The sequence below is a fragment of the Macrobrachium rosenbergii genome, chromosome 19 (assembly GCF_040412425.1).
Source record: "Macrobrachium rosenbergii isolate ZJJX-2024 chromosome 19, ASM4041242v1, whole genome shotgun sequence".
Taxonomy (NCBI): domain Eukaryota; kingdom Metazoa; phylum Arthropoda; class Malacostraca; order Decapoda; family Palaemonidae; genus Macrobrachium; species Macrobrachium rosenbergii.
In genome coordinates this window covers 17612902-17625835 of record NC_089759.1, presented here as the reverse complement: position 1 = coordinate 17625835, position 12934 = coordinate 17612902, and the positions used below count along the sequence as shown (strand labels likewise).

Below are 12934 nucleotides of genomic sequence, written 5' to 3'. Positions count from 1 at the left end.
AGAATAGACTGGGAAAATATGAGTTTTCTGTACAGGAACACCAACAAAACATCTAGACTGGTTGTAGAGAACGCCTTCATAACTTGCGCCAACAACACGATGGCAGGGAACACCGAAACGGCTTTGAAGACAGCATATCTAGAAAAATCATATACTCCACAGTAGCAAGGAAACGAAGAAAAAACGCAAGAGAACGCACGGAAAACGGACATCTGGAACCAGGGATCAGAGAAAGACCAAGGTCAAGAGAGGGTGGAGGTCACACAGGAAGAGCTAGGCAATTATAGGATTAAAAGTACCCAGCACACAGATATAAATACAGCCGGACTATGCGTTTGCTCATTGTACGGATACTTGATAATGTGGACTGTTTGTCCAAGAAAGCTTGTAACTTTTTGAATAAAAACTCCATTAAATACCATCCAGTTTGAATGAGGTCCTTTTAGTAAATATAGTAAATATATATATATATATATATATATATATATATATATATATATATATATATATATATATATATATATATATACTGTATATACACACACACACACACACAGTACTGTATGTATATATATATTTTTTGTTATAGGTGTTTATTTTCTTAAGTTTTACTGTATTTTCTTGACAGGCCAAAAGAGACATAAGCATAGTTTGGTTTGCCAGTACAGAAGGGATCATACCAACGCATATTTTTATAAATTACGAACTACAAAGGCTACAAGGATTCCCTTCTGTAACGAAGGTAAATACTAACTGTTAGTTATTCATAGAGTTACTGTGGGGTACATCAAATATAAGGGATATTTGATTTTTGATTAAGGGAGTAATCACTTATGTTTATGTACAGTATAATATCCAGGGAGATTTTATACTTTGTTTTTTTTTATTATACAATATAGCTTGTCCCCTTATAGATTTAGTGGCTCTAGAAGGTGCTACCTTTCTGGTTCTCTGCAAGTCTTTTGAAATGGGATTGTTAGCCCCATGCTTTTCCCTCCACACAGTTGGGATTTAAAGGAAAACATCCAAATGTTCTGACTCATTCAGAATCCAACCCAGAACCATTTGCCCCTTTTCATTAGGAATACTGGATTTAAACATGATTATTCCTTATTAACTATTAATTGAAAAAATTCATACATGCATAGTGGCAGTTTTCTCAAATCTAAATCTTTCATCAGCATGGATAAGGTTTGTTGACTGCCAAAACCTGAAACTGCAAATGACCATCTTTGCAGATTGCTATGTCACATCAAAACATGGACTTCTTCCTCGAGATGCTGAAACAGTATAGAGATCAGTTCAAGTATGGGGATAAACGGCCCGAAGGGAGAAGTGATCTGTTTGAGTTGACATACGATATCATTGTAAGTATGATGATCACAAATTTTTTGCTTTCGCATGGTTTATGATATTTTCATCTTTTCTTTCTTTGTATTTTTTTTGTGGAATATTTTCTTATCATTTCTGATTATTACTGCTGATTACTAATATTTTTATCTGCTAAATCTGAATTGTTTCATTCTTCTTATGTTGTTCCTCTTCTGATATCTTATCTGCTCTGTGTCCTGAGAGGAGTGCATAGCATAGGGCTGCTAACCTGTTAAAGGACAAAATTTCCCTCATGTGACACAGAGGCTCCTCATCTCAAGCCAAGGGCAATTCCTTATCATTAAAATCCTTGCCACTGTCTTACCTGTATTGTTTTACAAAAATAGGAAACAAGATGATAATTTTTCTTGAGGTCTGGATGCAAGTTTGTATTGCAGGATATTGATAAGAATAAATGAGGAAGATGCATCTTGCAGCTACTACTAATCACATATTCAAAGGATGGTTCTTACAGGCCCAGAGTAGATGAAGAGTGATTGGGGTGTCTGGTGTAGCAGAAATGTAGGCTAAGCGGTGTTGGAAGTAGGCATAAGCTAAACTGTTTACGTCCTAGGACCTCACAATTTTTAGGGGGCCCACACATAATTTTAGATAACTTTTTAGGTGTCAGAACACAGCTTTATGGCATTCCATAGGTAAGTTTATGGTGTGTAGGTTTGCAGTTGTTTATTTATGTAACTATTTTGCGTAATGCTTTCAGAAAGAGCCTCCAAGCCTTATGTAGATTACGCTTCTCAGAGTATAAAACCAGAGCAAACACAAAGAATGTAAATGTATTAGGTTCAGGAATATGTGAATGAAACTTCGAGTTGCAGAAGGAGAACTGTAGTGTCATGGTCCAGGGATTGAGAATCTGAATGCATAAATGAGAAGGCATTTTTATTATGGTTCGAGATACATGGAGTTAAGGGAAATCAAGATAATCTTATGAAGAAGTATTTTGAGGGAGTAGAAGTACAGTGCATTATTTAAAAAGAAGAGGAAGAGAATGCTTTAAATTATGTGTCGTGAAGAGAGCATGAGTTAATTTATGTCGTGAGAAGATGGTAGTTACTCAGTCTGTGTTTAGAAGTTATTTTATTACAAAGGGAACAGTGTATAGTTACAGAATAATTTACAAAATGTAAATGAGGTACTTTAGTGGAATTAAATAGGAATTTTGGAAGGTTCTGTGGGTTGGGGGCTTGGAGCAGCTGGAAGAGTTTGTATACATCATCACATAAGTAATAAAGGAGATATATAGTAGGATAGTGAAATGAGAAGTTTGAGGGGAATCTTGGATTGAAATGCCTTATGAGGTCTCATTTCATCACATTTTTGTATTCAACAAGAAGATGGTTGATCCTTATAAACAGAGAAGAAATCAGTTTAAATATTCAGAGAAGAAATCACTACTCAGCGGAAGAGCATGGAAGCTGTGAATCCAAAGCTGAACTTTTCAGAAAACTCAGAAGTACCAAGAAACTCTTTAATGCCAAGGGAACTCATGGCAAGGATATTAATACTGTACATCTAGTAGCAAAGGGAAATATGGCTTAGGAAGACACCAGGTATAGATTTTATTGACCTCGGGGGTCGTGTGCAATCAGAGATTGGTTACAGCAAGGTTTGAGAGTCACTGAAATAAACATGTGAGTGAATTCTATCTTTTGCAGATGGAACTAGGGATGAACATTAAGGGATTTCCAAGCAATGCTGAGTGGCTCTTGAAAAACAACGATAATTTCCTTCATGCGAAGACTGTAGATTTCTTTAGAGGTAGGCATTGAAATGTCCTTTTCTTTGTAATCTTGCTTAGCTGTACCACAATGGATTATTATTATTATTATTATTATTATTATTATTATTATTATTATTATTATTATTATTATTATTATTCCTTACTATATTGTTAATGCCCCCCCCCATTTTTTTACTTGCTCTTCAACAGAGTTTGACTGAATAATTCCAGCAGTTTCGTAAAAATGTCCTCAAAATACGAATAAATAGGGATGTAACATTTAATACAAATCAAGAAATTATATTAAAAGGGTATAATTACTAAGGTCATAATCACAAATGGATGATTAAAACTAGTATTGTTATCTTTAAAGTCACAGTTTAAGCTCACAATGTCATTTCTTATCATTTTTAAAGAAATAAATCAGTAAATGACCAAATTCCCTTGCATGCTTAGAATATTAAAATCAATAATGTTTGCCTTTCAGATGTTAATGATAATGTTCAACAATTTATAGTTAGGTAACTGGATTTGAGTGTTATTAATCAGTTGATTCATATTGAGATGTACTAAGCAAGTCATGTCTTTTCAAAATATACTTTGAGGTATAAATTAAGTAATACCCTTTGATTAAAACATGCAATCACCCCTTTTCAGGAGGCATGATTTTTGGCTTTATTAGTGAGTTCCAGAGATACCTACCCCAAGTATTTGATAACCTTTATTACGAAAAATCAATTGATACTACCTACGCCTACCCAACTGACTTGGGAATCCCATTCATCGTACAGGTAAGACATCCTGACAAGTGTAGACCCTTTTCCTTATGCAGGCAAAAGAATAAAATACCTATTCCCCGTAGGGGGTTAGTGCCATCAGTGCATGTCACGCAGTGCACAGTAGGCATTTCTTAAGGTTCTTTGCAGCGTCCCTTCAGCCCCTAGCTGCAACCCCTTTCATTCCTTTTACTGGACTTCCATTCATTTTCCCTTTCTTCTATCTTACCTTCCATGGTGCAACTGCTGGGTTTTCCTTCTGTTACACCTTTCAAACCCTTTTACTCAATTTCCATTTCATCACTGAATGAATTCATAGGTCTCAGTGCTTGGCCTTTGGACTAAATTCTATATTCTATTCTGTTCTATTATGTTCTAAAATGCCTAATGAAGGTGAGACAGCATCCAAGAAGTCTGTTTGTGATACAGGTAGGACAATATCTTACAGCCCAGTACAATATGTTCATTATACAGGTAAAATGGTATGCAACCAGTTTGGATTCCCTTCATTATGCAGGCACTGTACAGCATTGCTAAAATTAAAAATGAAAGAAAAGACGAATATTGAAAAGATAACTGTTATGACTCATGATAGTGTTAATGAATTGTAATATTTTATTTCTAAAATAAGTAATGCAAATGGAACTGATTTACATACAAGTGATGGAAATGAATTTTGTGATTATATTCCACAAAAGCATTATTGTGTTATTCTGTGTGGCATTTATGCCCATGCTTGAAATGTCATACAGTATAAATGACTAAGGTTGATGTAGCAATCGCAGTTAAGCATAAAGTGACCTTTATTGTCATTGTTTACTGTTTCTCATAGCTAAGGTCAAAACAGATCCGCTGATCAATATATGAATGGTCTTGGTCATAATCAGCACTATGGAAAGTAATGGATGTTTGATTTCAGATTAAGCATACATTAGTTGGAGCTAGTTTAGTATATCCATAAATGGGAAAAAGCATTTCCTCATTCTACTTGGTGTATTTTTTTTAATACATTGATATCAGTGAGAGCATTTTGCTGGGTGTAATTTCTTTAGTACATTGATATCAGTGAGAGCATTTTAAATTTTACCTTTGTTTTTCAAAGAATAATTGTTTTGAACTTCTCAGTATATGACCCAGAATAGCGTAACTGGGAATAGCCTAGAATCACTTAGGATGACTGAGAGTGACCTAAATGCTTTTTCATGACAGTTCTCATCGCAGAAAGCCTTCAGAGTCGCAACTAGTAGCGAGCCATGGTCAGATTCCGACTCATTTAGTGAAATGGGGAGTAAAAGAAGTTACCGTTTTACTGTTCAGTAAGTTTCTTTTCATGTTCTTTTCATTGTTTTGTACTTGCTTACCTTATTCCACCCCATGCGCTTCCTTCGATAGTATAAAAAATGCCACGAGTTCAGATGAATAGCATGTAGGCCTGCCCAATTCTTTCAGTCTTTCTCCTTCTGTGCTTAATTGTAATATTTTACAACTCCAGTATACCTTTTATCCTTATCTCTCTTATATGGTCAGCGTCTAGCTCTGTTTTGTTACTTAAATACATAAACAAAAGGATGTATCTTTCCACCTGTAATGCTAGCTTTTAATATCTTTCATGATAACCGAATTTTAATATTTTTTTTTCACATCATGTATTCATGCAAAAAATTAATAATTAAAATGAAAAAATATTCCTACAACATTTTTTTTATTTCGTTCAGAAGCTCGAAAAAATATTTGTTTAAATATTTAATATTTCGGTGATAAAATTTTTAAATATAAAAATAAAAAAAAAACTGTATTAAATATAGAAAGATTATGAAGTTGTAGTTCGAGTGTATGCGTATATTTACACCTGCATCCTGCCTCTCTAGCTCTTTCAGTATTATAAAAATTTTATCAAAAATAAAAAATGGGTTGGGGGGGAAGAAGTTGATGCACAAAACCAATTTGGGGAAGAACACTGAAACAGGGAGGGAAGTTCCCATAGAGTTTCTCTGCACGTTGCAGCATTATTTTCCCACATTAAATAACAGAGATGATGATGATAATCTCTGTGACGTCATTTTTGTAAACAAACGAGATGAGAGCTTTTTCCTTGGAAAGTTTCTCTCTCTCTCTCTCTCTCTCTCTCTCTCTCTCTCTCTCTCTCTCTCTCTCATAATGTTAATGTGCTAATAGTAATATTATTAATGTCTATAATGTTAATGCATTGATGGTGGGCCCAGTAACCTACAGTATTTAGGTTCAGGGATGCAAAAAAATTTCCGTTTCTGCACTTTGTGTCATTGTGAGAGAGAGAGAGAGAGAGAGAGAGAGAGAGAGAGAGAGAGAGAGATTCTTTGGGGAAGAAGCACTTCAGGAAGTAAGATAAAAGGAAGTTTGAAAATCTCAGTTGAGAATAATAATAATAATAATAATAATGATAGTAATATTAATAATAATTATTGTTATTATTATTATTAATATTATTATTATTATTAAAATGGCTGCCAGATCAAATCATGGAAACCATTTCATCCGGAAATGGATTCACGCGTCAACGCTAGTCGGAAATTCGTGGAAAGAAAAATCCAGAATACATTTTGGTGTCTCGTCGTTGGCAGCAGCAATTAGCATATGGGAAGGACTGCCAGTGTGGTTACAAAAAGAGTACAAAAAGCTTACAGGCTTAAGGAATACAGCGGGCGGTTAAAATGGCTGTATTTATGTATGCAACTCTGGGCAGCATAATTTACACGGATCTCTGGACAGGAATTCAGGGCGCCCAACAAATGGACGCCCACTTGGCTGGGTGCGGAATTTGGAATGGAAATGTATGTCTATATATTTTTGTCTTATCTATCTATCTGTCAATCTGTATGTACACACACACACACACACATATATATATATATATATATTATATATATACATTATATATATATATATATACACATATATAATATTATATATATATATATATATATATATATTATATATATATATATATATATATATATATATATATATATATATATATATATATATATATATATATATATATATATATATATATATATATATATATATATATATATATATACAGGCAGTCCCCGGTTTACGACGTTCCGAGGTTACGACGCTTTTCAAATATATTCATCAGAAATTATTTCCCGGCTTACGACGCATGTTCCGGGGTTACGACGCGTCGTATGCCGATCCGACGGAAGAAATTTGGCCCCAAAACGGCAGAATAATCATAATTTGAAGGTTTTTTTGATGTAAAACTCAATAATAATGCAGTTTACGTCGTTTTCAATGCACCCAGAGCATTAAAAGTAAGGTTTTCTTATGATTTTTGACGATTTTCGACGATTTTCCGGTTTACGACGATTTTCGGTTATGACGCCGAAGAACGGAACCCCCGTCAAAACCGGGACCGCCTGTATATATATATATATATATATATATATATATATATATATATATGTGTGTGTGTGTGTGTGTGTGTGTGTGTGTGTGTGTGTTTATGCTGCCATAATAATAATAATAATAATAATAATAATAACAAATCTTTGGAAGCTTGAATTTCAAGTTGATGGCCCCTTTGGGGGGCTTGTTCCTTGTTCCCATGAGGTAAACGAAACCTGGCATGTAACGAACTTGGAGTTTCTTTTTCATTATTATTGTTATTATTATTATTATTATTATTATTATTATTATTATTATTATTATTTAATTCCTCCTCCTCTTCTCCTTCTTCTCCTTCTCCTTCTCCTTCTCCCACTCCTCCTCCCTCATCTTCTGAGTTCCTTCTCTTTCTCCCCCTTCCCTTCTGAGTTCCCTTCTCTCTTGGAACTCGATCGCCTTCCTTCTTGAGCTTTTTAGAATATCTAGAAGCTTTGTAGAGCTTTGTACAGCATCTTGCTGTTTTTTTAGAGCTGAAAAGAGCCTTTGAGCTTTGTAGAGCTTTTTAAAGCTTAAAGGAGCATCTTTGAGCTTCGTAGAGCTTTTTGAAGCTTAAAGGAGCATCTTTGAGTTTTGAAGAGCTTTTTTAAAGCTTAAATGAGCATTTTGATTTTCTTAGAGCTTTTTAAAGCTTAAATGAGCGTTTTCGAGCTTCGTAGAGCTTTTTGAAGCTTCAAGGAGCTTCTCTGAGCTTTACAGATCTCCGCAGAGCTTCTTGGAATATGCAGAACCTTCGTAGAGCTTTGTAAAGCTTCTTACAATACATGAAAGCTTCTTAGAGCTTTCCAGAGTCTTATCAGTCTTGTTCCCCGTTCCCCCATCTTTATTATCGGCACTGATAACCGGGGATCGGCGCTATTATCGCCAATTTTCGGTCATCAGCGATTTTCGGTCATCGTCACGCCATCGGGAACGGAACCCCCACCCAATAACCTGGGAATGCCTGTACCTGCCCTCACATAGGGTGGCTCGTGAGTGTGGTAGTTTTAAAGGTTTAGAGGCCTGTTGTGGACCTCTGGATTCTTCCAGACCAATGGAAACATTGTATTATTTTTTGGGGAAAAAGAAATGGACTTATCCATCCTTTTGGAGATCAAGTTGTTGCTGATACATCAAGGCTGTGTGTATGCATGTGTTTGTTTTTATATGTTTGATTTTATATACTTACTTGCCATGAATCTATGAAGATCTTTTTACATAGAGGTTCCAGCTTTAATTAAGACTGTTATTGCTAACCAGTTTTCTACTGAAACTACCTTCTCTTAGGAGAAATGGCCTTTTGTTGAAAAAATAGAAAAAGTAATCTTTTATAAAAGCATGTATAAACTGTTGATGGAAACCATCAGCATTATTTTCCATTTCAAACATTTTATTAAACTTCTTTAGTATTTCATTTTAAATTGTTTCAACTCAGAAACTTAGAGAGAACTGATTGATTGTTAATGATAACCTAATTTCATTTTTTGTGTTGTGAAGTAACTTTTTTTGTTGAACTTTGTACATGACAAACAAAAATGTCATGTTTGATGTTTCTTAGTTCATTATTGATAACAGAATTGAAATGTTGGATGAATGCAACAACTGTTTTAAAAAGTGAACAGAACATTTCATGTAGTTTCCTGTTTACAGCCATCTGATTTATGCTCACAGTAGCAAAGGCTGAAAATCTCCATCATTTTCAGGCAGAAATAGCAGAAATACAGGGTATTTGCCATGACTTTATTTACTGCTGTGATACCAATGCTGACAAAATGGAAACCTTTTTACAACTTTAATTCCAGTTCTAAACAACAAAATAAAATAAAACCGTGTTTTCAAATATAACTTTACATTAATTATTTTATTCTTTGTAAAGTATACATTCTTCCTTGGCTCTGATGCCCTGCTGCCCAAATTGGAAATGACTAGTCGATACAAAGGAAATCTATTTTACATAACACATTAAATCTTAACTTCTTTTCAGAGTCAGCCATGAGACAGCCATCAACACCAAAACATTAGTCCCATGGTTAAAGTCATCCGTGGAGTCAGGAATTCGCAACAAAGCTAATGTTAATTTACCTGTAACAGCACACTTTGAGGGCTTACTCCAAACTTACCAAGGATTTTTAAAGTTCACACTCCCACATTACAATGTAAATCAGCTCCCTTCAAAATTAGGACACATTCATGTGTAGTATTTAAAGAAATTCAACTACCTCATAAGGAGAGTGTTTTTTAAACTTCTAAACATTATGTAGGATTTATTTCATAAATATGAATGCTTCATTATTTCCAATAAAATATATTAGTTAAGTATTAAAAACATTGTTAGTTCAGATAACTCAGCTAAGGTAGACAACATTTTAAATGTAGTATGCATTGTATAAGATATGTAATTAATTTTCTCTTATTACCAATAACTAATGAGGGCAGAATGTCCAGCAGTAAGGAAATATTTACATTAACCTTGTTTTTGTTTAACAAGTTACTTCATTGTTAGAGACCTAGTTTGATGGGCATTGCATAACTTTGTTTTGACTCATAAAAATAATGATTAATTCACCTAGAGAAACTATTTATTATATACTGTACAGTATATATATATATATATATATATATATATATATATATATATATATATATATATATATATATATATATATATATATATATATATATATATATATATAATGTATGTACATAATATGCAATCTTTTACTTTTACAGGTTAATTTGTTAAAAGCATCCAATCACCCCTATAGTGGTCTGTACAAGGGTCTGTTGCCACTAAAATCTCATGTAGATGAGAAACACATCAATAAAACTGACAGTGAAGGAATCCAGGTATGTTTTGAACTGTGCTGAAAGAGAGAGAGAGAGAGAGAGAGTAGATGTGACTGAGAAGTTTAGTCATAACATTACTCAGTACAGTATATCAGGGAAGGTGGTGGCAGAAGCAGGAGCAGTATGGTTTTACACAAGAAATAAGGGGTCTAGAACAAATTTTACAGTGAACCCTCGTTTATCGCGGTAGATAGGTTCCAGAACTGGCCGCGATAGCTGAAAATCCGCGAAGTAGGGACACCATATTTACAGTATTTACTTAACATGTATTCAGACTTTTAAAACCCTCCCTTTACATAGTACTGTTAACAAACCACCCTTTACAGTAATGTACAGATATCTACAATACGTACATACAGTACACAGGCACAAATGATAAGCAATAAAACAGTAAGTGAACATAAAAAAATAGAAAGATTGTTATGGTGCGTACTGTACAATTGTACAGTATTTTACTCACCACGATAGAGTTGGAAGTTACAATAAAGCCCTCCTCGTATGTACTGTTAACAAACCACCCTTTAATGTACAGAACACTTAATGCATGTACAGTACCTAATCTAAAACAGGCACTAATATTAAAATGTTAGAATATTAAAGTATATAAAGAAATAAAGATTGTTACTGTACCCACCATGAAAGAAGTTGAAGAAAAACTTGAATGATGATGGCGATGAATTTGCTGCACAGTAGAAATGATGATGATGAAGCTGATGATGTCTTCTACTGTGCAGCCAATGATTGTATTTTACGTCTCTTCAGACTGAGGTGTCTTTTCCTGGGACACCTCTTCAACTTCTTCCTGGGACACTTCTACAATTTCTTCCAAAGGCATAGTAGCAGGAGGAACTGGCTCTTTTTTTGCGAGGCTGGAAGAACATTGTGATTGGAAGTTGCTGCCGCTGCTTCTTTTTCGATCGAAGAGCATCCTGTAGGAGTCATGTCTTCATCGATTTTGTTGCAGAACTGCAGAGAACGAACCATATCCCCGTCCCATTCTTGTGACAATTCTTTCAGCTCCTTCGCTAGGTTGCAGAGCTTGGCAAGCCGTTCTAATGTTAAGCCTGTTTCTTCGACAACTTCTTGGGTCTCTTCCTGTGGTTCATTTTCTTCCTCACTGGCTGATTTTGTCAGGTCTTCGAGGTCTGCGTCAGTTAGCGGCTGGGAATGGCAGTCCAACAACTCGTCAACGTCTTCCGTCGTCATGTCGCCAAACCCGTCACCTCCAATTATCGCAGCCAACTGCACAGATTTCCGTACTGCAGAGTGTTGAATCTTGGCAGGCGTAAATCCCTCGTCGTCGTAAACAATCTCGGACCACAACTTCCTCCAGCTCGCGTTAACGGTAGCAGGTTTCATTTCTTACTGTGCCTTCTGGATGTTCTGAAGGCACGTGGCAATTGTGTACTGCCGCCAGTACGCCTTCAAATTGAATGTTTCAACCTCATCTTCTTGGGCGGGATCCACACACGCAACGAGGTCCGCCAAGGTATTCTTCGTGTAGAGGGCCTTGAATGCCCTGATAACCCCCTGGTCCATCGGTTGAATTAAGGACGTTGTGTTGGGTGGCAGGAACTCAACCTGAATGCCCTCATGCGAAAGATCAGTCGCGTGTCCACCAGCGTTATCCAACAGGAGAAGGATCTTAAATGGCAAGCCCTTCTCTAAGAGATATTTACTGACTTGTGGGATAAAACACTGGTGGAACCAGTTGAGGTCAGCATCTTCGTAATCCATGCTTTTGGATTATGCATCCAATACACGGGAAGGAGATTCTTATTTTTATTTTTCAAAGCACGAGGGTTTTTCGACTTATAAATAAGCCCTGGCTTTAGCAAAAATCCCGCAGCATTGCCACACATCACGAGGGTAACACGATCTTTGAATGCTTTAAAGCCAGAGGCTTTGGCTTCTTCTTTGAACAGGAAAGTTCGTGATGGCATTCTCTTCCAAAACAAACCTGTCTCGTCCATATTAAAGACTTGTTCGGGCTTGTATCCACCTTCAGCGATAATGTTCTTGAACGTCTCATTCGCTTAAGTTTCAGCAGCGACCGTGTCAGCGGAAGCAGCCTCGCCATGCAGGGAAACGCTTTTCAGGCCGAAGCGTTTCTGAAACTTGGCGAACCATCCTTTGCTGGCGGTAAAACGTCGTGTCTGAGGCTGGGAATCAGTGGATGTCCCTGCTTGAGGTTCATCTACATCATCTTCGTCGTCTTCCTCTTCTTCTTCAGCGTGGTTGCCATCATCTTGAGGTTCCTTTGCCGCGAAATTCTCATACAACCTCAAAGCCTTGGTTCGGATGGTGTTCGTATCCAAGGCTATTTTCTTCTTCCGGCAGTCGGCAATCCAGATTGACAAAGGACCTTCCATACGGACGATCGTTTTATCACGAGCTGTAACAACTCGCTTTGCTGACTTGCTAAAGGTGATGGCAGCCGTCTTCCTAATCTTCGCCTCATCCTTCTTAATGTAGCGAACGGTGGATTCGTTCACTCCAAAATGGCGGCCACGGCCGCAGAACTTCTCCCCTTCCATCAACATATCGAGAAGTGTCACCTTCTCAGCAATCGTCATCATTATCCGTTGGCGTTTAGGCTCAGTACCAGCCTTAGCAGAAGCAGAACGCTTGGGAGCCATTGTAGGGTTAAACAAAGTTAAAAAAGTTCAACTTCAAACACACACTGTCACGCACAGCACTGGTAATGTAAACAGCATCTATCTACTGAGAGAGCGGGAAACGAAGTGGCCGTGAGAAGATGCTGTGGGTCAGAGAC

The 12934-nt window shown here is 36.2% G+C and overlaps 1 protein-coding gene across 3 annotated transcripts in view; it reads left to right on the top strand.

The window, feature by feature from the left end:
- LOC136848660 (hemolymph clottable protein-like) overlaps positions 1-12934 on the top strand; it is a 91528-nt gene that overhangs the window by 51007 nt on the left and 27587 nt on the right. For all 3 annotated transcript variants that reach the window (XR_010856088.1, XM_067121095.1, XM_067121094.1), the window contains exons 17-23: positions 629-742; positions 1239-1367; positions 3048-3150; positions 3770-3903; positions 5098-5204; positions 9296-9467; positions 10042-10158. Coding sequence is in view for 2 of the 3 variants with exons in the window: in XM_067121095.1 (XP_066977196.1) it covers positions 629-742; positions 1239-1367; positions 3048-3150; positions 3770-3903; positions 5098-5204; positions 9296-9467; positions 10042-10158 (876 nt within the window). In the remaining variant the exon portion in view is untranslated. The remainder of the gene's footprint in view (positions 1-628; positions 743-1238; positions 1368-3047; positions 3151-3769; positions 3904-5097; positions 5205-9295; positions 9468-10041; positions 10159-12934) is intronic.